At 44.9% G+C, this 23626-nt stretch overlaps 2 protein-coding genes across 6 annotated transcripts in view; both read right to left on the bottom strand.

The window, feature by feature from the left end:
- The window catches only part of LOC118216905 (zinc finger protein 782-like), a 4558-nt gene extending 669 nt beyond the window's left edge, over nt 1-3889 (bottom strand). Inside the window, exons 1-4 of the mRNA XM_035398514.1 lie at nt 3171-3889; nt 2893-3014; nt 2156-2264; nt 1-1837 (exon numbers count right to left, since the gene is read on the bottom strand). The exon at nt 1-1837 is cut by the window's left edge and continues 669 nt beyond it. Coding sequence (XP_035254405.1) covers nt 870-1837; nt 2156-2264; nt 2893-3014; nt 3171-3420 — 1449 coding nt within the window. The 5' untranslated portion in view covers nt 3421-3889 and the 3' untranslated portion in view covers nt 1-869. The remainder of the gene's footprint in view (nt 1838-2155; nt 2265-2892; nt 3015-3170) is intronic.
- A 229-nt stretch (nt 3890-4118) lies between these two features.
- Nucleotides 4119-7443, bottom strand: LOC118216907 (LITAF domain-containing protein-like). 5 transcript variants are annotated; one of them, XM_035398516.1, is made up of 5 exons: nt 7289-7443; nt 6534-6670; nt 6116-6190; nt 5251-5416; nt 4119-4974 (listed from the first exon to the last, which is right to left on the bottom strand). In XM_035398516.1, the coding sequence occupies exons 2-5, from the start codon at nt 6652-6654 to the stop codon at nt 4869-4871; spliced, it is 468 nt and encodes a 155-aa protein (XP_035254407.1). In that variant the 5' UTR covers nt 6655-6670; nt 7289-7443; the 3' UTR covers nt 4119-4868. The 5 variants fall into 5 exon arrangements, with proteins under 5 accessions (XP_035254407.1, XP_035254409.1, XP_035254408.1 ...); XM_035398518.1 differs by having other exon boundaries at nt 5251-5395; nt 7289-7442; XM_035398517.1 differs by having other exon boundaries at nt 6534-6664; nt 7289-7441.
- Nucleotides 7444-23626: the final 16183 nt, after the last annotated feature.

The following is a 23626-nucleotide window of genomic DNA, read 5'->3' as shown; positions in this document are numbered from 1 at the left end:
GCAACTTCAGCTGATATTTCCGTGACAAACACCCAACCTTGATTATGTCTACCTGTAATATAGTCTTTGGCCACCAGAGATCGCTGTTCTGGTTCAGAGCTCACACAGAAAAACACACATTGTTGCAAACTACTGTCCTGTTTTTAAAAAGCACAAAGCTTTTTAATGTATAACTGTTTAGAGGATGGAAGAGAACCTCAATTCTCTATTCTCTATGGCTTATAGTTCAGAAATGTCACCCCCCTTCCCTGTGCCCAAAAAGTGTATTGCATGAACACATGGTGCACAACCAGGATTAAGAATAAACAGATTTTAACCATGAAGGAATTCTATAAGGATGATGACCTGGTCCACATATCAACTGTCTAGCTGAGGAACGGTTTACATAGGACTGTCTTACGGATATTAATGTTAATGAGTGCAGGATACACACCCACTTTCCCGCTGAACAGGTCACAATAATCTAAAGCCGTTTATTACAATTTAATGGTTATAACTGGATTAAATAATTGAAAAAAATATTAAGACGACAATCAATTCTGGGGAATATAACCACAATTAAAATAGTACCCTGGACCTTTAATAATCTAATTTTCATAGGAAGTACATTCATCTTTGTGTTAACTCCCCAAACTAGCAACCATTTTGGAACATCTTCAGACCGCTGTATCTGTTAAACCATGTCTAAAATTCTGTTTTATTCATTTAAATACACAAAGACTGCCTGAAGGAAATCAGGAGAAAACCGGAAAAATAAGCTGGTAAAACGCCTAAATCCCGGTTGAATTTGGGTGAAGAGGCCCCCATGCGTAAGGGCACTGCACACAGCTGGGGGTTTTTTTTTCCTGTGATCCCACTGGAATCCCCTCCTACAGTGCACTGAACTGAACAAACTCTTCTCTAGAGGAGTTCCCGATGATGTGGACGCTTTCGTGTCGTTTCAAATTGAACTTCTGCGAGAAGCACTTCCCACACATGGCGCAGCTGAACGGTTTCTCTCCCGTGTGAGTGCGCTGGTGGAAATTGAGGTTGCACTTCTTGGCGAAGCTCTTCCCACACTCGGAGCACTGGTACGGTTTCTCCCCCGTGTGAGTGCGCAGGTGTATTTCAAGGTGCGACGGAGAAACGCAAACCTTCCCACAATGCCTGCAGCTGCAGCGGCTCTTTTTAAGGGCCCTCTGGGCAGTCTGAACGTGTTTGTCTTCGTGTCTCTTCAGGTTGGATTTCTGGGAGAAAGTCTTCCCGCACTTGGGGCACCTGAACGGTTTCTCTCCCGTGTGCGTGCGCTGGTGAAAACTGAGGTTGCACTTCTTGGAGAACCTCCGGCCGCACTCGGAACACTGGTACGGTTTCTCTCCCGTGTGAATCCGCTGGTGCACGTCAAGACACTGCTTTTTAGAGAAACCCTTCCCACAATAAACGCACGCGAAGTTTCCCTTTCCCGGGGATCTCTCGGCGGCCGGGACGTCCTGACGAACGCCGCCGCTCTTCTCGGGGATTCCGTCCCCGCGCTCGGCGCAGGCGTGCGGTCTCTCCTCCAGGTGAGTCTGCACGTGCCTCTGGAACTGGCTGAAGCAGACGCAGCTCTTCCCGCAGTACGTGCAGATGAACTGGTTTCCCGCGCCGTCCGCCCCGCAGGGCCCGGCCTCCTTCGCCGCACCGAGGCTCTCTCCGCAAAGGAAAAACCCACAGGGGTCCTCGCCTCCCGCCGTCCCCGCGGCCGCGGGATACGAATCCAGCTCCTGCTCAGCTCCCGAAAGGAGGGCGGGGTGTGCGCCAGGCTCCGCCTCCCGGCGACGAGGCCCCTCCCCGGTTTGAGCCTCGCATTCCAAAACCTCTGTCAGGAGAAGCAGGTGTTAACAAACAAGAGGCCGGGGGGAAATGGCTCCCCCGAATAGCAGTTTAACCACGAAACGTCCAGCTGCTACTACTTATTCCTGAATGTGCTTTGATTTTCTTTAAGTCGCAGCTTGAAAAAGTTTTAAACTAACTATTATGTTTCACGTGTTTAAACGGGGCAAAACTTCTTATGGGAGGGAAAAGAAAAAAAAAAAAACTATTTACAGAAACAACCTGCAATCAAATGTAGAGAAAGCATTCCATAAACACCAATTCACCCAAATATTTAACTCAGCCATCTTCAGTCTGCACTTACTCTCCATGCCAAACTCTGTCCCACTCTGTGAGTCACTGTTCCCAAAGTCTTCAAATTTCTCCTCTTTTACAAGAAAAAAATCAGTCCTCTCCTCCATCGATTCTGCGAACTGCAATAAGTGTGAAAAGAGAGTTATTTTCAACAGGTCCCATCTCCTAGTCTTCAAAAATAACACACACACACACACACACCATCTCACTATCCATGTGCTAAATCCCATCATCGTTCTTAAAAATAAATTGAGAGGAGTCAGTCAATTACCTCCCGTAGCTGGGGCCCAGTCTTCAGCACGGAAGGCTAGGACTGGGTATCGTCAGGTGTCTGATCATACAGTATGTACCCAGATACACATGAGTATATACGTTTTGTACGTCGCTTTGGATAAAAGCGTCTGCCAAATAAATGTAATGTAATGTAATGTATATGAATGTTGAAAAAGTTTTCATATCAGATGAAAAACGTAAGCCAGTCCCAACCATTGTTTGCTTTAAACAGTAAATGTGAATTAAAGAAACCACGAGATGCCAACATTGGAAAACTTGGAAAAGCAGACAAAAAGTCACAGTGCACAGGGACAATCACTCATACACCATTCTGTAAAAAAGCCACACAATACCGAAACTTGCTCAGCCACCTATAATATATACTTTGACATTAAATATTTGAACATTAAATATGAATAACATGGCATGGGATTGCTTGTCGCATTGAGACCTCAGTGGTCTCTGCAGACAGACCTCGGTGACTGACTGCAGGGTGCTGTCAACATCAGCGTCATGCACGACGGGCACTCCATCTTTCCACAAGTGCATGTGAGGCTCTTTCTCCAAGACACTTAAAGTGGAGGAATATTCCACCCCTATAATTTGAGGGCAAGAGATGAAGACTAGATTAACTCACCACACTTTTATGCGGAATTTTCATGCATTTCATCTGCACAGATAACGTTCACTATTATTTAATCGAAACAAAATGTTCAAACTAGCATGCTGAGCTAGCATGAACTACTGTATACCTCGTTCAACGTCGGCTTCGGTGGAGCTTGCCTTTCCCGACGTTTTTATAGCCCGTACGGTCATCAACTCTCTCTCCATGTGCAGTAATTTTCTCTTCAGTGCTTTGTTTTCGTACTGACTCAGAGACATTTCCGACCGCAATACCGCGGACTCGGCGTCGAAAAGCTTGCAAATATCAGCCACCGCCGCTTTGGCCAACACCTCCATAATGTCGATCAACTGCGTCTGCAACGTAATGGAGTACGACATTTTAACAGACGATTTCACATCAGTTTTAGAAGAGGAGACGTTATAATATAGATATTGAGAAAGAGCGTGGAAGACGGCTCTGTGATATTGTGAAGCCTGAGAAATCAGCGATACTCTTCAAAAAATGATGGTACACCATAGAATGTATTTCCTGAAAAGAGCATTATGGGATACAATAAAGAGGAGCAGTTTTGAAAGGCAGCTGCAACGACAAGGGGCCATAGGGGGCAAAAAAAATCGCTAAATACATTGTTATGCAACGACAGAACACCAAAAAAATAAGAACTATCTCCAGATTTACAGCTATCTACTTTTAAAGTAATATGGAAGTACAGTCGATAGCTAGTGATTCAAACGTAGTATGTAATACTTCTGTCGACAGTTTTATAATTCTAATTTCAATTTCCATATCAAATTGAAATTCGAACATGTTGCTTGTTTATTGAAGTACAGTAATGTGGATGTGTGTATTAAAACTGTTTATTTTATCCGGAATTCGGCCAAAAAGTTAGTTTAGCATGTGTGCCCCCTGGTGGTATGCGTTTTTAAACTTTATGCTAGTTGGTCCTCAGTTCATACTCTATAAACCCGTACTTTTTCAGCAAGAAAACAGATGATTTAACATGTTTAATCTATAATACCATATTGATTACATTTGAAACGAATTTAAACAGTCTATTGTATGCACTTCTCTCCAGTAGCGTGATTTAATCAAATTTTAATTTAAAAGATGAGGTGCAGAACAGGACAATGCCTTTCTCACATCCATTTCAGGGATCTCCAAAATCACACAGAAATAGTTAGAGGAATCACACATAAACACAATTGAGAACCAGGTAAAAGGTAAAGGTATGCAGGTACCGTTAAACATGATGCCTATTGACAAAGTTTTGGGAAAAATAATACAATCCTTTCCTACCTTGGCACATTTAAGGAAATACAGGAAAGAAGGAGGTGCATAAGATTATGAAGATATCTTATTTCTTATAAGATCAGATAAACAATTAGAACATTATGAACAACATGCTTGACTTTTGTTGAATAGAAACACATTTGACAAGTCTTTACTAACTGAATGAGCAAATTTGCAGTTCAGGAATCTCCAACATAAAATAATATAAAAGTCTGAAACTAACAGAAAAAAATTATTATAATAATTTCACACTGAAATTACATTCTCCAGTCATTGCCATGGAAATTTCATACAATCAGTGCAACAGCTGAACATATTACAGAGTGTAAAACCCTCTATTGAAATAAATACTTTCAGATCACGGCAGCGATCAACAGAAGTAACCAATTCAAGCCATTAAAATTTTTTTTTAATTGTGGGGCTTCCACTTATACAAAGAAGCAGCCAAATGGGCTATCAAGGAGACAGTTTCAGACGGTAAAGCGGTTCCCAGTTGATCTCTCTCTCTCTCTCTCTCTGTCTCTCTCAGGGCAGATCAGAGGCGCTTGTACACAAAGAGAAGGTTGTTGCAGTTGGAGCAGCGGTGTTCCACATCCTGGCACCCGTCTACACAAAAAGGGATAAGACAGCAAGGCCAGCACCTGTGGGAGAAACAGAAGAAACCGAGCAACACTCAGATTAACCAGTACACACACACACACACACACCGGTGCTTTTATTAGTTATCTACCTTTATAAAAGAAGTCAGCACAATACTATAGAGTCACTGCTCTCAAGCCTACAGATATAATGAACAGTGCTACAGATCAGGGATGGCAGTTGCTGGCCGTGAAAGTCTTAGAGAGCCTTGGGAGATGCTGTATTTTAAATTAATTTTAACCTTAAAAAAAAAAAAGTAACAATATGAGTTTGTATACCCGACGAGGGCCAGGGAGCCACAGATGAGCCAGGTCAGCAGGCCTGGCTGGGGGATGGTGCGTGAGACAACCAGCGTCTGGCAGAATGGGCACTGGGTCTGGCTGGGCAGATCTGACAGGCCAGATATAAGATGCACCTGGGACCCTGTGGGGACACATAGACCAGCTTCGCAGTGTTTTATAACAGGGCACTGTACTGATTTCACCATTGCAGGCATACAGCATTGATGGCACTATGAAATACTATAATGGGTACATTTATCACATGCTAAGTGGCCTGCTGATTTGAAGCGACCACATAACTTCTTGAAAAAGAAGAAGTCTTTGATTGGTTCATAACATACGCCAGTGATAGACAGCACATTGTAGCTGTGATCTTCAGCGGTTTACCCTACTGCGACATGCAGATTTCACCAACGCAGCGCCCCGTCGTGCCCGGAAACACGTTCGTTGTTTTACTCCAGGGCACGGCAATGTAAAAAGAACAGGTCCCGCTTAAGAGATGTACTGTAGGTGGGCACTTTGACCGATAGCTTACCCCGAAAGTCAGTCTTCCTCACGAATATCATTCGGCGAGGCAATTAAACGGTGATTAAGCGGCTCACTGCAAACGGGGACCATGTCCAACCGATGCGCGCATTCAAATCGGTCCTCCAATCGCGTGAATCAAGTGAATATGGCTCCCGTCCTGCCCCACCGCAACTCAACAGCCATGAATATAGCGGTATGACACCACATGGAAACATGGCTTCTGTCTGATGCTTCAGTGAGACGACATGCTTCACATGAGGGTGTGTGCGGCGATGTAACCGGGAGGGGGGGTAGGGTTAAGGTGGGGTGAGGCGGTAGGGTACTGGTGACTCACCAGCTGGGGGGAAGGAGATTACCCCTGCCGCCCCCATGCCCTGGGTCGGTGGCGGGTACATGACGGGATTCGGAGCTTGAAAAAAAAAACAGAGAAAAAGACGTTTGTCTGAAAGGTCGTCTCATGGCTGGCTCACGTGACGTCTGAGACCGAAATCCCGAACACCGAGAGACTGAGAGAGAAACAGCACGGAAACTTTCCAGCTCAATTCTTCTGTGCATTTCTATCTCACTTGGCATGCAGATTCTGGTCTCAGACGCCTACTGTAAAAAGAAGCACACTTTTAAACCTTGGGCTGGTCACCTAACACAACCCTGGTGCGAGTGCCCATTCAACCAGTAGATTTCCACTGCCAGGCCAAGACTTGCCGCAATGCCATCTATCCGTGTCAGCGTTGGAGGGAAGGGGAGTCACTTACCTCCCTGGTAGGGGGGTACTGAGAAACCTGGCTGGGGGGCCGACTCCGTGCCCCTGTAGTTGGCCGGAGGCCCTGTGTACGGTGGGGGTACGTCCTGGGGGGGTCCCTGGCCCTTCTCCATGGTGATTGATCTGAAACTTTCAGAACCAGCTGAGCTTGAGCACACAGCCACAGCGCTTAATGCAGAAGCAGGAGATAAAAAGGACGTCCGTATCTGTGTCGACACGCCCACGTGCCTGATAATGGAAACTACCCTGCCAGGCACAGGACTGCATCAGCGCCGTAGCGTCCCTGCCCGACTGTGTACGCAGCTGACATTCGCAACACCGCATCAGCTGGAGGATGCATTGCTTCTCTCTCGACGCAACGACACCGGATTCTTCTTATTTTAATGGAGGAAGCACACCTCAAGCTCTGAAACACCAACTTCCTCTATTTGAGAAATCTGCGTGAAGGAGCCTCAGCCGTGCTCTGTGCTTGCCCTTTTCTTCCGGCCACGTCAAATAGAGCGTCAGAGCCCCTTGATGCACACAACCATGCAACCACGCAGAACCGTGCACACAAATACACACACACACACATATGCTCATTCCTTATCCTCACACTCCATCAGACAAGGTAAAACACGCTTCAGGAAGACGGATTTCCTCTTAAGTTTTCACAGAAGACATTCCCAGTCAGGGGTACGCAGAGAGTGTTTTATCTATCTATCTATCTATAAAATGATCTGTTTGTGTACACAGAGGCAGACTCACCTGCCTGTGTGCTCCTGAGGAGTGAGGAGAGGCTGTGCGAGATTCAGGAGGTGCCTGGATACCCAAAACAGAGACGGAGAGACTGACAGACCCAAAAGACGAACAGAAGGAGGAAGTTTTAAAGTTCCTGTTTAGTAACCCAAGCAATGCACGGAAGAGAGAGTGTGAACATGGGAGGAGCTTTGCAGCGATATGAGGGGCCAATATCCTACATTGCTGCGGAGACCAACAAATGCATCTGATTGGTTCAAACACATCTGACTGACAGAACATGGTAAACTGCCATTCACTGAGCCTGTCTATTCTGTTACTAGACCTGTAGCTCTTGTTATATTTCTTAGGCTCCATATCTGTGATACGATAATGTTTTTAAAGTTATTCCCTTATCAAGAATAAGGAGCCAAATGTGTCTAAATTGGTTGGCTGTGTGCTGATCAAATCACTGTTTTGTCTACATTTCACTTCAGCTTAGTTATTACATTACATTACATTACATTATAGGCATTTAGCAGACGCTCTTATCCAGAGCGACATACAACAAGTGCATAGGTTTCATGATGTAGAGGCGCAAAAGAAATTTTGCGCCTCTATTTTGCGTATTTTATTACTGCAATGTGCCACTTCCTGTTCTGTTGCCCACACCTTTTGCTTGTGCAGCAGCCATCTTAGAACTTCCCCTAGACAAACAAACAAATTAATAAACGGACCTGGATGAGAAACTTTTCTGGAAATATATCATGCTATATCATGTGTGGGGAGTGTAGGATTGTACTAAAGAAACAGAAGGGTTTTCCAGGAAATAGGAAGTTATAAACATGGATACCCACACACGCACGCTTGCACACATTTGTTCCTGCTCTGCAGTACAAACAATTTTCCCCAGTTGGAGACAACAAAAGAATAATTTGAGCAGTATAAATGTCACAGAATGGATTACAATAATCACATTATGTGTCCTTGTAACTCTCAAGTAATAAATAAAGACTAAATAAGGTCGGCAAGGGTCCAGATATGTCATTGGACTGATCATACAATTCAGGCAGTTGCAAAGTGGTGAGTAGAGCCAGGATCCCCTCACCATAACTTGGTCCTCACAAATACAGTTAAAATGTGCAGGGCTGGGTGTGTGTGATTGAGTACATCGACAATTTGAACATCCCACTGCTCTGTCACCGTATTTCATTTTCACATTTTCAGTGTACCTGCCACTCCTTTGTAAAAAAAAATAAAAATCAAAAGAAAGGTGGGGGAACCAGGGATTCTTGTTAATTACCCATAAGAGAGAAGCACAGAATTAACCACTGGGCCACACCACTGACTTGCTTTGACTGCGCAGTGAATCATCTCAGAATGAAGGATAATTGCCTGCTTTATCCACTAGAGGGCAGGAGAGGAACGGGTAAATTAATTGTGTTTTCCCTGTATTATGATCCCTTTACAACAGCCCATATTCTCCCAGTTACTGCTTCTTATCTATCTCTCTCCTTCCATCCAATCACATTAAACTCTTTCTCCAGACATGTCTGTGTTTTTTTTTTTTTCCAGCTCTTTCAAGTGAGCGGGAAATGATATTCAATGTCTGTGACATGACAGTGACCGGTGATGCGTTTTCGCCTGAACGAGGCGAGGGTGCCTTTCGATTACGGAGCGCATCGAACCTCATTTTCCCGCCCTTTCTGCTCTCGTCCTGCCCAATGCTTCAGGGCGACTGGACGTCGAAAGGCTTTCTGCCAGCCAGTCAAACTCGAGGTAAGAGCTGGAGTGTCAGCTCACCGGAGTTCACCTGGCAGAGAGCAGAAAGGGTCCAACAGGCAGGATAAGGAGGTGGAACAGTCCTTAAGGCAGAGCACACGCAGAAGTGGGGTGATTTTGGCAGCGGTGTCTGTGCGTATATATGTGCCGCTGGGCTATGATTGCCTCCGTTCTCTGCGTGCGTCACCCTGCATCCTCTCAACTTTCAACACCCTGCCCACAAGGGGGGGGGGGGGGGTGGGGGCGGGGTTGTACTGCTGTTAAAATGACCGGATGCATGTGTTTGTATGAATCAGTTTACTGTACACAGTTACAAGTATGAGCGAGCTCACGCACATGCACGCGCACGCACACATTTGTTCCTCTATTCGGTGGGAAACCAGGCTACTTCCTCTCAACGGCCATATAAAAAAAAGAGGATATGATTGACCGTTAAATAAAAAGGGCTCTCATCTGAATACAGGTTAAAACCGGAGGGAAACTGGCCGTTAATGTCGCAGCACGTGAATATTTATGAGTCCCAGTCTTCAGCACAACCCTGAAGGTTTAACAATGCAAAGACAAATAGTTCTGTAGTATCAGAGACCGCATTACTGGGAACTCCTGGATGTCTCAGCGGGCACAAAGGTGTTTATCACAGGCACGAAAAACGGGCCCCATATCCACAGGTCGAAGCCTCTGTTTCATTAACTAATTAGTTAATCACTACTTCGCATTACTTACAGTGTCATTTGCGGAGCCTACAGTAGGTGATCACTACTGTAGGTTCTCCCAATGACACAGCAGGTACCGACAGGGAACGAGTTCTCATCAGTGAGAGGCACTGTTCTCCACCAATGGGAGCAAGCTTTCTTCTGCAGTTCTTGGTGGACTGCACAGCATAAAGTAGCAGTTACAAGTTCACAATTCCAAATTTAGAAAAAAGATTTTTTTTAAATTGTCGTTACTACTTTTTCTTTGGACACTCTCATAAGCAGTATAGGATGAACAACTGCACCTTAAATTTCAGTTCCGTTTGCATAAGTACCACACTTTCCCCTTTCTACAAAGAAGGACTCATCCATAGTAATGCCTGGATGAGTGAGTGAGTGAGTGAGTGAATGAGTGAGTGAGTGAGTGAGTGAGTGAGTGAGTGAGTGAGTGAGTTAGTGAATGAGTGAGTGAGTGAGTGAGTGAGTTAGTGAATGAGTGAGTGAGTGAGTGAGTGAGTGAGTGAGTGAGTTAGTGAATGAGTGAGTGAGTGAGTGAGTGAGTTAGTGAATGAGTGAGTGAGTTAGTGAGTGAGTGAGTGAGTGAGTGAGTGAGTTAGTGAATGAGTGAGTGAGTGAGTGAGTGAGTGAGTGAGTGAGTGAGTGAGTTAGTGAATGAGTGAGTGAGTTAGTGAGTGAATGAGTGAGTGAGTGAGTGACCGCTGAATGTGTAGCACTTCAGACAGGCTCTAATCCTGGGGCACTTTCAGGTTTATTACTGACCTTGGCTCGGTGTGAATGATGGCCTTCCTCAGCACCAGGACCCCAGGAGATGACATCACACCTCACTGCTGTGGGTGCTGGACAGCCATTGAAGGTACAGACGTGTAAAATCACAAATCCATGGGCATTCGTGGGGTTACACTGATATATCAGGAGACGGATGGATAAAGTTGGGGGGGGGGGGGGTGAATTTAGAGAAAATTCTGCTGAGAGAGAATTGCACTCATTGCCATCCTCCCCCAGTGTCCTCCTGGGTAGAGCTGTGACATCATACATGAGGCTCTGAAGAACCCCCATCCCGAGGCTTCCATTTCTCCCTGATCATAAAGCTCACATAAACAAAATCAGCCAGCCCCCTATGTGCTTGTCAAGAGGGGAAATGTTTCCATGTGCTCTGAACATCTGCGTGCATGGGTGTGCGTGTGTGCGTGCGTGTGTGTGTGTGTGAGTGACTGTGTATTTACATGAGTATGCATTTGTGTGAATCTGTGTATGTGTGTATGTTTACATGTGCGCATACTTGTGAGCGTGTGTGCGTGTGAACATATACGTAAGCTTGTGAGCGTATGTTCTTGCGAGTGCATGAGTAGGTGTGTATTTGTGTGGGTGTGTATTCACGTAAATCTGTGTGTGTGTGTGCACATGCAAGTATGTGTGCAAGCCTGTTTGTGTGTGCGTATGACTATGCATTGTTGTGAGTATAACTTTGTGTACATATGCATTTTTGTGTGTATGTGTGCATTTATGTGTGTGTGTGTGCATGTATGTGTGCATTTATGTGTGTATGTGGGCACATATGTGTGTATGTGTGCGCACGTATGTGTGCATTTATGTGTGTATGTGTTTGCATGTATGTGTGCATTTTTGTGTGCGTGTGTGTGTGCATGTCTGTGTGCATTTATGTGTGTATGTGTGTGCACGTATGCGTGCATTTATGTGTGTAGGTGTGTGCACGTATGTGTGCATGTATGTGCGCATTAATGTGTGTATGTGTGTATGTATGTGTGCATGTATGTTTGTATGTAGTTGTGTGTGTACGTGCATTGAGGGGACTGTGGGAAGAACGCCCTGATGGGCCCCTCTGACCTTGCTGCTTGTCCCTGGGCCCACAAAAGTCCAAGCCGGGAAGAAAAATGGCCTTTGTGTTCCCTGTACGTTTCACTTATTTTTGTTTCCTGTGTGTTCCCTTTATGACAATCAATGCAGTGGCATTCCACAAGACCAAGAGGGAGTGGGTGGGGGGGGGGAGATATTTCTATTTTATTATCAATTTAATTATAATTACTCACCATGCAGGTTGCTGCTAATTTTGTCATGCTATTATTTTTTTTTTTTGACAATATTTTCAATTACACGCTTTGGCAACATGACACAATATATTGTCATGCCAGCAAAGAATAGCCTGAATCAGAATGTAAATCTAGGAATGTATGAGGGAGAGACAGACCGTGTAAAATGACTGCATTTAATGGAAACACGTTTCTCTGAACCCCTCCACTATTTTCTCAATGATAAAATTGCCTGTGTAAATTTCAACTAGAGCACGAAATACATTTTCACAATGAGGCTATTAGTGAGATGCATTTTAGGGAAATATTTCGAAGTCTGATAAACATGTCTGCTTCGCAGGTTTGGACTTTATATGTTTTCTATATAAGAAAAGAGAACAGCTTGGCAAAAGAGCCACAGATTTTGATTAATACTGTAGTTCAATAAAATACACCTTGATTTTATAAGACAAAACCTGCAATCAACCCAGTTAGAGCCAGAAGCAGCACAAACGGTGGTCCATCAGGAAGAGAAGTGAGGAACGCCGATCTAAAGTGTCTATCAGTTTCCCACGATTGCTTCGAGAGCATCTGCTGTCGCTACAAATTAAGCGAAGTTAGGTTTCCATGCGTTTGCAATGATCCGCCTGAACGAGGACTGCTTCGGTGCCAGAGTGAAATTTAAAACGCAATCCTCCGTCGGTGCCCTCAAGCTCCCGACACAACAAAACTGTAAAGTGAAACCCCTCTCAGACCCACACGAGAGAAAATGATAAAATGACCCCGCCGGTGAGCGAGAGAGCGAGTGAGTGAATGTGCATGGGAGCGGGTTGAGATAAAGTGACAGCAAGAGAATGAGTACATGATAGAATTCATGGTACAATACAAACTGTCAGTTTGTCGGGCTAACTGTACGCTTATATTATAAATGAATTTTTTTTTCTTGTATTCTTGAGAATAACACTGATCTTCTCCGGTACTGTACTGTGCTCTGGATGAGTGTCTGCTAAGTGACTAATGTAAATGAATGACAACTGGGAGGGTGTGGGTGAGTGTGACCGTGACTGGGCAAACAGGGGACAGAGTGAAAGTGCGCAAGTAAGAGTGGAGGCGTGAGTGTGAGAAAGAGAGAGAGAGAGAGAGAGAGAGAGAGAGGGAGAGAGAGAGAGAGAGAGAGAGAGAGAGAGAGAGAGAGAGAGAGGGAGAGAGAGAGAGAGAGAGAGAGAGAGAGAGAGAGAGAGGGAGAGAGAGAGAGAGAGAGAGAGAGAGCGTGCAGTGAAAGATGGAAGGCCTCAGCTGAACAGGAGGAGCGGAAAGGGCAGGGCTTTGGATTGTGTGCGCACTCTCATGCACACACAGCATATCAGACTGATCAGGGGGATGGGCTGATGTGGGGGGGTGGCAGTGGCAGCTCATTATTTGGGGTGGGGGGGTTATTGCCACAGCAGACCACCTCTCTGAATGGGGGCTTGACACTGTCCATGGTCCTGCAGCCCTCACAGGCAGAGGGAACACCTGGGGTGCTGAACGGACAGTGTCCACGGAACACAGCCATAAACACAACTCTCTCTCTCTCTGCCGCACACACATACAGACACACACATACACACAAAAACACACACACACACACAAACATACACACAAAAACGCACACACACACACACACACACACACAAACATACACACAAAAACACACACGCACACACACACAGAAACATACACACACACACACACACACACACACAAACACATGAAGATTTGAAACTTGACGTTATCGGCCTAGCTCGGTTTCGCAGTCACATTAAAATATGTTTGGGTGAAGCAGCGTGATTTTTAAAAAAATCATTATTGTTGCCTCTGTTATCTGTTTGCGTGGAAATGTACAACGTGTAGCCTAGCTCCAGGGACGACGGATCGAGGCCCTCCGTGGCCAGGGAGCCTGATCGCCCGGAACGATCGCCAACCCTCTTCCAGAAAACAAATTCCGTTCCGGGAGACGAACTCTGGCCCCGATGGCGCGGCGAGCTGGAGCACACAGAGAAGGTGCCACCGACTGCAGTGACGGGGGTCGGCTATAAACTCCATCGGGACTCAATCTGAGAGGGCAGCAGTGCTTTTTTTTCCCCTTATATCGATTATTCCTGGACTCCCTAGACTTCTCAGACGAACGCTATTTCGGCAGCTGCTGTCTGCTAGTTTCGAGGATTCTAGACGTTTCACTCGCGATGCGATTGCCATCGACGCGGCGCCCAGGCGCGGTGGCGAACTGCTGCGTATCAGCGTGGCGCGCAGCGCCCCGGCCGAGCGGACTGAATGATGATCCGCACCACTTCAGCCGTGAAATTATTATCGGCGCCAGTTCCGCTCTGCGGGACCCGTCGAGAACGGATACTGCTGCCTCTACCGCGGGCGACCTAATCGCCATTTCCACTGACGTCACTCTGCCGAAATTAACGTTCGCTCCCTCCGCGGTTTGGTCGGGGCCACAGGTGCGAGAGAGCACACTTTGGAGAGGCCGCATCTCCACAAAGCCGCTTAAATGGATCCTGATGTTGCTCCCCCCCCCCCCCCCCCCATAATGCACTGCATTCACCTTGTATGGTTGATTATGGAAGACTTTCAATTTCTGCGGGCACAACAGGGCCGGGCAACCATGATAATTACATTGCATTTACATTTACATTTAGACATTTAAGACATTTTAGATACCCAGAGCGACATACACAGCTACACCGGCACCCAAGAAGACGACCCCATCTTCCTTTCCGAGCGCGTGAAGAAGAAACAACAACAAAAAACGAAGAAACAAAAGAACTGCCATACAGGAGGGCATCTCCTGCGTCAGAGAGACTTGGAGTATATTTAATGACAGGGGAGACGGGCAGATGTTGCGGGGGTAGATTAGGGCGGCAGATGGGACGCACGGCCGCTGGCGAGGCGTGATTTATCCCCCGCGCCCCCGGCGGGGCCGTGCGCTAGACGCGCCAGCGCTATGAACACCGGACATATGGCGAAAGAGATTAGGCGGCGGTAATCCGATATGTCCTCATAATGTGAGTTTTTTTCCGAGATAAAGTGGCCTTGCGGGAAGCGGACATGGCGCCGCCCTTCTGGTAGAGAGGGGAAGGTTTTCATTACCTCAGATGGGGGGGGGGGGTGGGGGGGTGCGGGGGGGGGGGGGGTTGGGGAGGGTACTATAGCCGCGTTTCCACCAAAATTAAGCCGCGTTTCCACCGCAGGAACTATACCCCGGAACTAGGAACCTTTTGAGGAACTCAGTGAGTTTCCACCGCAGGAACTAGGGTCTAAATTTAGTTCTGGGGGCTTTGTTTTACCCCCCAAAACGTTCCTGCTCGGGGGGTAGTACTTTCCGAAAGTACAGGAACCTTTTGGGTGGAGCTTGCAGCGCTGAACATTTCTGATTGGTCGAGTACTCGTAGCATTTGTGTTGTATTTATTTTCCGCCATTACGCGCCATGTTTGAAAATATGCAGCGGCAAACCAATTTATTTTCATAATAACTTAAAATCAAACTTGTATGTTATGCGGCGCAGTAGCCTACTTTTGGTTATAGCCTGTCAACGTCTTGGAATTATAACGTGTGCTCTTCTGTTCTTTTCTTGCTTTAGTATTCGTTTTATAAAATGCTAAGCATTCGTGCTGGGACAGCATATTACGTAGGCTACCAAAACATTCAAACGGATTAATTCGGTTGCTGAATATTTTCTTCCAGATTTTCTTTGTTAGCCCGTTGTAATTGACTCAAAACGTTTGATACAGTTACGTGAGGTATGCGGTAGTTCTGCATAATTAACATTGGTGATACAGTACAAGCAAACTGGAAATCACCTTCCGGACTTTTTATCCGGGTAAAATAACAGGTTAATTCTAGTAATCTTCCCTTTAGCTTTTTCAGACTGCCGTAATTTTACTCAATTTTACTGCCATTTTTCAATTCCACGAAAAGACCAGGAAGACTATGGACTCATTTATGGTGCATGGTTCGCATCTGGAGGGCACACTTCGCTGCTCGGCTAGCAGTAACTTCGAAGGAAAGCAAACGGTGGCTGTACCACTACTAATTTACATTTCACGCAAGTCCGAGTTTTCGTTCTATTCTTGTCATTTTGCGATTAGCCTATATGGAATTGACGACGAGAAAGTAATAAAACAGCAAATTGTTTACAACGTGTGCATGTTTTCTGCTGTTAATGAATGTGTTTGAGAGGATATATGAAAATCAATAAATACAAAAGTAACCATATATAGTCATTGTTGGTAACCCGTTGTATATAAGTGGAATAAACCCCTCCGGGCTGTCCCGGTTATTAGAAAATAATGTAGGCTACTTCGGTGGTAGTATGGGGTTACAGAAGAAATCATATGACAGATGGACCGACGACAACGTCAGTGGGCTAATTTGCCTAATCTTCGCGGTACTTTAGACCCCGGTGGAAACGCAGACAACCATTGGCTGAAGGAACCTTTTAGTTCCTGGTAAAGTAGTTCCTGGGACTGAAAGTTCCGGGTAATTTTGGTGGAAACGCGGCTTTACCTGGAACTTTCAGTCCCAGGAACTACTTTACCAGGAACTAAAAGGTTCCTTCAGCCAATGGTTGTCTGCGTTTCCACCGGGGTCTAAAGTACCGCGAAGATTAGGCAAATTAGCCCACTGACGTTGTCGTCGGTCCATCTGTCATATGATTTCTTCTGTAACCCCATACTACCACCGAAGTAGCCTACATTATTTTCTAATAACCGGGACAGCCCGGAGGGGTTTATTCCACTTATATGCAACGGGTTACCAACAATGACTATATATGGTTACTTTTGTATTTATTGATTTTCATATATCCTCTCACATTCATTAACAGCAGAAAACATGCACACGTTGTAAACAATTTTCTGTTTTATTACTTTCTCGTCGTCAATTCCATATAGGCTAATCGCAAAATGACAAGAATAGAACGAAAACTCGGACTTGCGTGAAAATGTAAATTAGTAGTGGTACAGCCACCGTTTGCTTTCCTTCGAAGTTACTGCTAGCCGAGCAGCGAAGTGTGCCCTCCAGATGCGAACCATGCACCATAAATGAGTCCATAGTCTTCCTGGTCTTTTCGTGGAATTGAAAAATGGCAGTAAAATTGAGTAAAATTACGGCAGTCTGAAAAAGCTAAAGGGAAGATTACTAGAATTAACCTGTTATTTTACCCGGATAAAAAGTCCGGAAGGTGATTTCCAGTTTGCTTGTACTGTATCACCAATGTTAATTATGCAGAACTACCGCATACCTCACGTAACTGTATCAAACGTTTTGAGTCAATTACAACGGGCTAACAAAGAAAATCTGGAAGAAAATATTCAGCAACCGAATTAATCCGTTTGAATGTTTTGGTAGCCTACGTAATATGCTGTCCCAGCACGAATGCTTAGCATTTTATAAAACGAATACTAAAGCAAGAAAAGAACAGAAGAGCACACGTTATAATTCCAAGACGTTATAACCAAGAAGTACGCTACTGCGCCGCATAACATACAAGTTTGATTTGAAGTTATTATGAAAATAAATTGAGCCGCGTTTCCACCAAAATTACCCGGAACTTTCAGTCCCAGGAACTACTTTACCAGGAACTAAAAGGTTCCTTCAGCCAATGGTTGTCTGCGTTTCCACCGGGGTCTAAAGTACCGCGAAGATTAGGCAAATTAGCCCACTGACGTTGTCGTCGGTCCATCTGTCATATGATTTCTTCTGTAACCCCATACTACCACCGAAGTAGCCTACATTATTTTCTAATAACCGGGACAGCCCGGAGGGGTTTATTCCACTTATATGCAACGGGTTACCAACAATGACTATATATGGTTACTTTTGTATTTATTGATTTTCATATATCCTCTCACATTCATTAACAGCAGAAAACATGCACACGTTGTAAACAATTTTCTGTTTTATTACTTTCTCGTCGTCAATTCCATATAGGCTAATCGCAAAATGACAAGAATAGAACGAAAACTCGGACTTGCGTGAAAATGTAAATTAGTAGTGGTACAGCCACCGTTTGCTTTCCTTCGAAGTTACTGCTAGCCGAGCAGCGAAGTGTGCCCTCCAGATGCGAACCATGCACCATAAATGAGTCCATAGTCTTCCTGGTCTTTTCGTGGAATTGAAAAATGGCAGTAAAATTGAGTAAAATTACGGCAGTCTGAAAAAGCTAAAGGGAAGATTACTAGAATTAACCTGTTATTTTACCCGGATAAAAAGTCCGGAAGGTGATTTCCAGTTTGCTTGTACTGTATCACCAATGTTAATTATGCAGAACTACCGCATACCTCACGTAACTGTATCAAACGTTTTGAGTCAATTACAACGGGCTAACAAAGAAAATCTGGAAGAAAATATTCAGCAACCGAATTAATCCGTTTGAATGTTTTGGTAGCCTACGTAATATGCTGTCCCAGCACGAATGCTTAGCATTTTATAAAACGAATACTAAAGCAAGAAAAGAACAGAAGAGCACACGTTATAATTCCAAGACGTTATAACCAAGAAGTACGCTACTGCGCCGCATAACATACAAGTTTGATTTGAAGTTATTATGAAAATAAATTGAGCCGCGTTTCCACCAAAATTACCCGGAACTTTCAGTCCCAGGAACTACTTTACCAGGAACTAAAAGGTTCCTTCAGCCAATGGTTGTCTGCGTTTCCACCGGGGTCTAAAGTACCGCGAAGATTAGGCAAATTAGCCCACTGACGTTGTCGTCGGTCCATCTGTCATATGATTTCTTCTGTAACCCCATACTACCACCGAAGTAGCCTACATTATTTTCTAATAACCGGGACAGCCCGGAGGGGTTTATTCCACTTATATGCAACGGGTTACCAACAATGACTATATATGGTTACTTTTGTATTTATTGATTTTCATATATCCTCTCACATTCATTAACAGCAGAAAACATGCACACGTTGTAAACAATTTTCTGTTTTATTACTTTCTCGTCGTCAATTCCATATAGGCTAATCGCAAAATGACAAGAATAGAACGAAAACTCGGACTTGCGTGAAAATGTAAATTAGTAGTGGTACAGCCACCGTTTGCTTTCCTTCGAAGTTACTGCTAGCCGAGCAGCGAAGTGTGCCCTCCAGATGCGAACCATGCACCATAAATGAGTCCATAGTCTTCCTGGTCTTTTCGTGGAATTGAAAAATGGCAGTAAAATTGAGTAAAATTACGGCAGTCTGAAAAAGCTAAAGGTAAGATTACTAGAATTAACCTGTTATTTTACCCGGATAAAAAGTGCGGAAGGTGATTTCCAGTTTGCTTGTACTGTATCACCAATGTTAATTATGCAGAACTACCGCATACCTCATATAACTGTATCAAACGTTTTGAGTCAATTACAACGGGCTAACAAAGAAAATCCGGAAGAAAATATTCAGCAACCGAATTAATCCGTTTGAATGTTTTGGTAGCCTACGTAATATGCTGTCCCAGCACGAATGCTTAGCATTTTATAAAACGAATACTAAAGCAAGAAAAGAACAGAAGAGCACACGTTATAATTCCAAGACGTTATAACCAAGAAGTACGCTACTGCGCCGCATAACATACAAGTTTGATTTGAAGTTATTATGAAAATAAATTGAGCCGCGTTTCCACCAAAATTACCCGGAACTTTCAGTCCCAGGAACTACTTTACCAGGAACTAAAAGGTTCCTTCAGCCAATGGTTAGCCGCGTTTCCACCAAAATTACCCGGAACTTTCAGTCCCAGGAACTACGTTACCAGGAACTAAAAGGTTCCTTCAGCCAATGGTTGTCTGCGTTTCCACCGGGGTCTAAAGTACCGCGAAGATTAGGCAAATTAGCCCACTGACGTTGTCGTCGGTCCATCTGTCATATGATTTCTTCTGTAACCCCATGCTACCACCGAAGTAGCCTACATTATTTTCTAATAACCGGGACAGCCCGGAGGGGTTTATTCCACTTATATACAACGGGTTACCAACAATGACTATATATGGTTACTTTTGTATTTATTGATTTTCATATATCCTCTCAAACACATTCATTAACAGCAGAAAACATGCACACGTTGTAAACAATTTGCTGTTTTATTACTTTCTCGTCGTCAATTCCATATAGGCTAATCGCAAAATGACAAGAATAGAACGAAAACTCGGACTTGCGTGAAAATGTAAATTAGTAGTGGTACAGCCACCGTTTGCTTTCCTTCGAAGTTACTGCTAGCCGAGCAGCGAAGTGTGCCCTCCAGATGCGAACCATGCACCATAAATGAGTCCATAGTCTTCCTGGTCTTTTCGTGGAATTGAAAAATGGCAGTAAAATTGAGTAAAATTACGGCAGTCTGAAAAAGCTAAAGGGAAGATTACTAGAATTAACCTGTTATTTTACCCGGATAAAAAGTGCGGAAGGTGATTTCCAGTTTGCTTGTACTGTATCACCAATGTTAATTATGCAGAACTACCGCATACCTCACATAACTGTATCAAACGTTTTAAGTCAATTACAACGGGCTAACAAAGAAAATCCGGAAGAAAATATTCAGCAACCGAATTAATCCGTTTGAATGTTTTGGTAGCCTACGTAATATGCTGTCCCAGCACGAATGCTTAGCATTTTATAAAACGAATACTAAAGCAAGAAAAGAACAGAAGAGCACACGTTATAATTCCAAGACGTTGACAGGCTATAACCAAAAGTAGGCTACTGCGCCGCATAACATACAAGTTTGATTTGTTATTATGAAAATAAATTGGTTTGCCGCTGCATATTTTCAAACATGGCGGGTAATGGCGGAAAATAAATACAACACAAATGCTACGAGTACTCGACCAATCAGAAATGTTCAGCGCTGCAAGCTCCACCCAAAAGGTTCCTGTACTTTCGGAAAGTACTACCCCCCGAGCAGGAACGTTTTGGGGGGTAAAACAAAGCCCCCAGAACTAAATTTAGACCCTAGTTCCTGCGGTGGAAACGCACTGAGTTCCTCAAAAGGTTCCTAGTTCCGGGGTATAGTTCCTGCGGTGGAAACGCGGCTGTTGTCTGCGTTTCCACCGGGGTCTAAAGTACCGCGAAGATTAGGCAAATTAGCCCACTGACGTTGTCGTCGGTCCATCTGTCATATGATTTCTTCTGTAACCCCATACTACCACCGAAGTAGCCTACATTATTTTCTAATAACCGGGACAGCCCGGAGGGGTTTATTCCACTTATATACAACGGGTTACCAACAATGACTATATATGGTTACTTTTGTATTTATTGATTTTCATATATCCTCTCAAACACATTCATTAACAGCAGAAAACATGCACACGTTGTAAACAATTTGCTGTTTTATTACTTTCTCGTCGTCAATTCCATATAGGCTAATCGCAAAATGACAAGAATAGAACGAAAACTCGGACTTGCGTGAAAATGTAAATTAGTAGTGGTACAGCCACCGTTTGCTTTTTTCGAAGTTACTGCTAGCCGAGCAGCGAAGTGTGCCCTCCAGATGCGAACCATGCACCATAAATGAGTCCACAGTCTTCCTGGTCTTTTCGTGGAATTGAAAAATGGCAGTAAAATTGAGTAAAATTACGGCAGTCTGAAAAAGCTAAAGCGAAGATTACTAGAATTAACCTGTTATTTTACCCGGATAAAAAGTGCGGAAGGTGATTTCCAGTTTGCTTGTACTGTATCACCAATGTTAATTATGCAGAACTACCGCATACCTCACATAACTGTATCAAACGTTTTGAGTCAATTACAACGGGCTAACAAAGAAAATCCGGAAGAAAATATTCAGCAACCGAATCAATCCGTTTGAATGTTTTAGTACGTAATATGCTGTCCCAGCACGAATGCTTAGCATTTTATAAAACGAATACTAAAGCAAGAAAAGAACAGAAGAGCACACGTTATAATTCCAAGACGTTGACAGGTTATAACCAAAAGTAGGCTACTGCGCCGCATAACATACAAGTTTGATTTGAAGTTATTATGAAAATAAATTGGTTTGCCGCTGCATATTTTCAAACATGGCGGGTAATGGCGGAAAATAAATACAACACAAATGCTACGAGTACTCGACCAATCAGAAATGTTCAGCGCTGCAAGCTCCACCCAAAAGGTTCCTGTACTTTCGGAAAGTACTACCCCCCGAGCAGGAACGTTTTGGGGGGTAAAACAAAGCCCCCAGAATTAAATTTAGACCCTAGTTCCTGCGGTGGAAACGCACTGAGTTCCTCAAAAGGTTCCTAGTTCCGGGGTATAGTTCCTGCGGTGGAAACGCGGCTTATGTGTGGTGAGGGTCAGTCAGTGTGGAGGGAACCACAGTAGTAATAACCACTGAAAATGATCCAAGTTGTGCTTTTTAGCCGTTACGGTGGTAGTCCTGTTTAAGTCACTCACAGCTGTGGTGTTCTGGGATATGGGCGCACTTCACAGACACACACATGCCATACAGGAGGACGTACAGTGCACACAAGTCCAGACACACGCAAGCGCACGCACACACACACACACACACACACACACACACACACTTATAGACAGATACACACCTGTTCTGCATCAGCACACAGACAGCTGAAAGCCCCATCTGCCCAGGACGCCCTGGAGATTTCTTTATGGGCCATTTTTTAAATCATTTGGTTTCGCTTCGGTCTCCGAAGTGGGGAATCAGGGAGCAGCGGTGCCTAAGAAACAGGGCTAATCCTGACCGTGCCAGCGCTGCCTTTAGACCGAAGCTCTCAGCCGTCTCTGCCGTGGTCAGAGGACGGGGCAGGTTTTGGTCAGCGGGATCGTGCGGTCGCAGTCCAGTTCCAGATTTTATGGTCTTGCAAAGAGCAGCTCTCTCTGAGCGCGGTGGCCTTGCGCGAGCGCGCCGGTCGGACGGCGGAGCGCGTGGCGGCTCTTCGGAGAGGAGGGGTGTGCCTGTCCCCCGCTGTCGGCGGATGTCTCAGCAATGAGACGTGCCCGTGAACGCCCCCTGGGCATTCCCAAACCTTGAGATAAATCGATGGGGGGGGTTTAAAAATGCCACAGAAGAGCAAAAAAAGCAAATTATGGGATCAAATCCCGGATGGATATTGTTGAAGCTGGTCCTAAAATACAGCATGTGAAGTGAAGTGAAGTGAAGTGAAGTGAAGTAGACCCCCCCCCCCGTCTGCAGCGACAGGGTTTCAGGGTCACCCCGCAGCCCCAGCGGGGAGAGTGGTCTAAACGGCTCCTCTGCACCCCCCCGAGCGCCCCCCTGCCCCCGTAACGGACCCCGCTGGGATGGGCGTGGAGGGTCTGCAGCGGAAAACATTGACCTCTGACCCCCCCCCACCCCCTCCATAACATAAAGGCAGCGCTCTGCTAAGTAGCTTGCAGGGGTTTGGTGTCACACGCTGGACGTAGGCAGAGCAAGCAGGGAATTGGGCTGATCGATGTACGCTGGGGGCATGTTGGTAAACACGGCAAGCAGGGCAAGGTCCCCAATTTCCCAAACTTCTACCGGCTACTGACCTATCAAATGCGGACAGGACGTGTAGGACATAAGGAACCCTTCACCAAGGGTACTCAGTTCAGCAAGGTACAACCTGAGTATTATAAATGGTGCATAAATGGATACGTTGTGGAAAATGCATAGTTTTTTGAATGCCGCTCTGGCTAAGGTAATTTTCTAAATAGTGGTAAAGTTGCATCATGTACTGTTTACTGGTTAGTTCAGCCTGCGGGACATTGAAATGGAATGTAGCTTTTGTCAATCTGGCACTTTACTATTATATAATGCGTTTCAAGACACTAGAGAATTTATAGCAACAAAATGAGAGACTGACAGTTCAAAG

The sequence above is a fragment of the Anguilla anguilla genome, chromosome 17, assembly GCF_013347855.1.
Source record: "Anguilla anguilla isolate fAngAng1 chromosome 17, fAngAng1.pri, whole genome shotgun sequence".
Lineage (NCBI taxonomy): Eukaryota > Metazoa > Chordata > Actinopteri > Anguilliformes > Anguillidae > Anguilla > Anguilla anguilla.
Note: the sequence above shows the minus strand (reverse complement) of the source record. Positions and strands in the feature narration are given on the sequence as shown.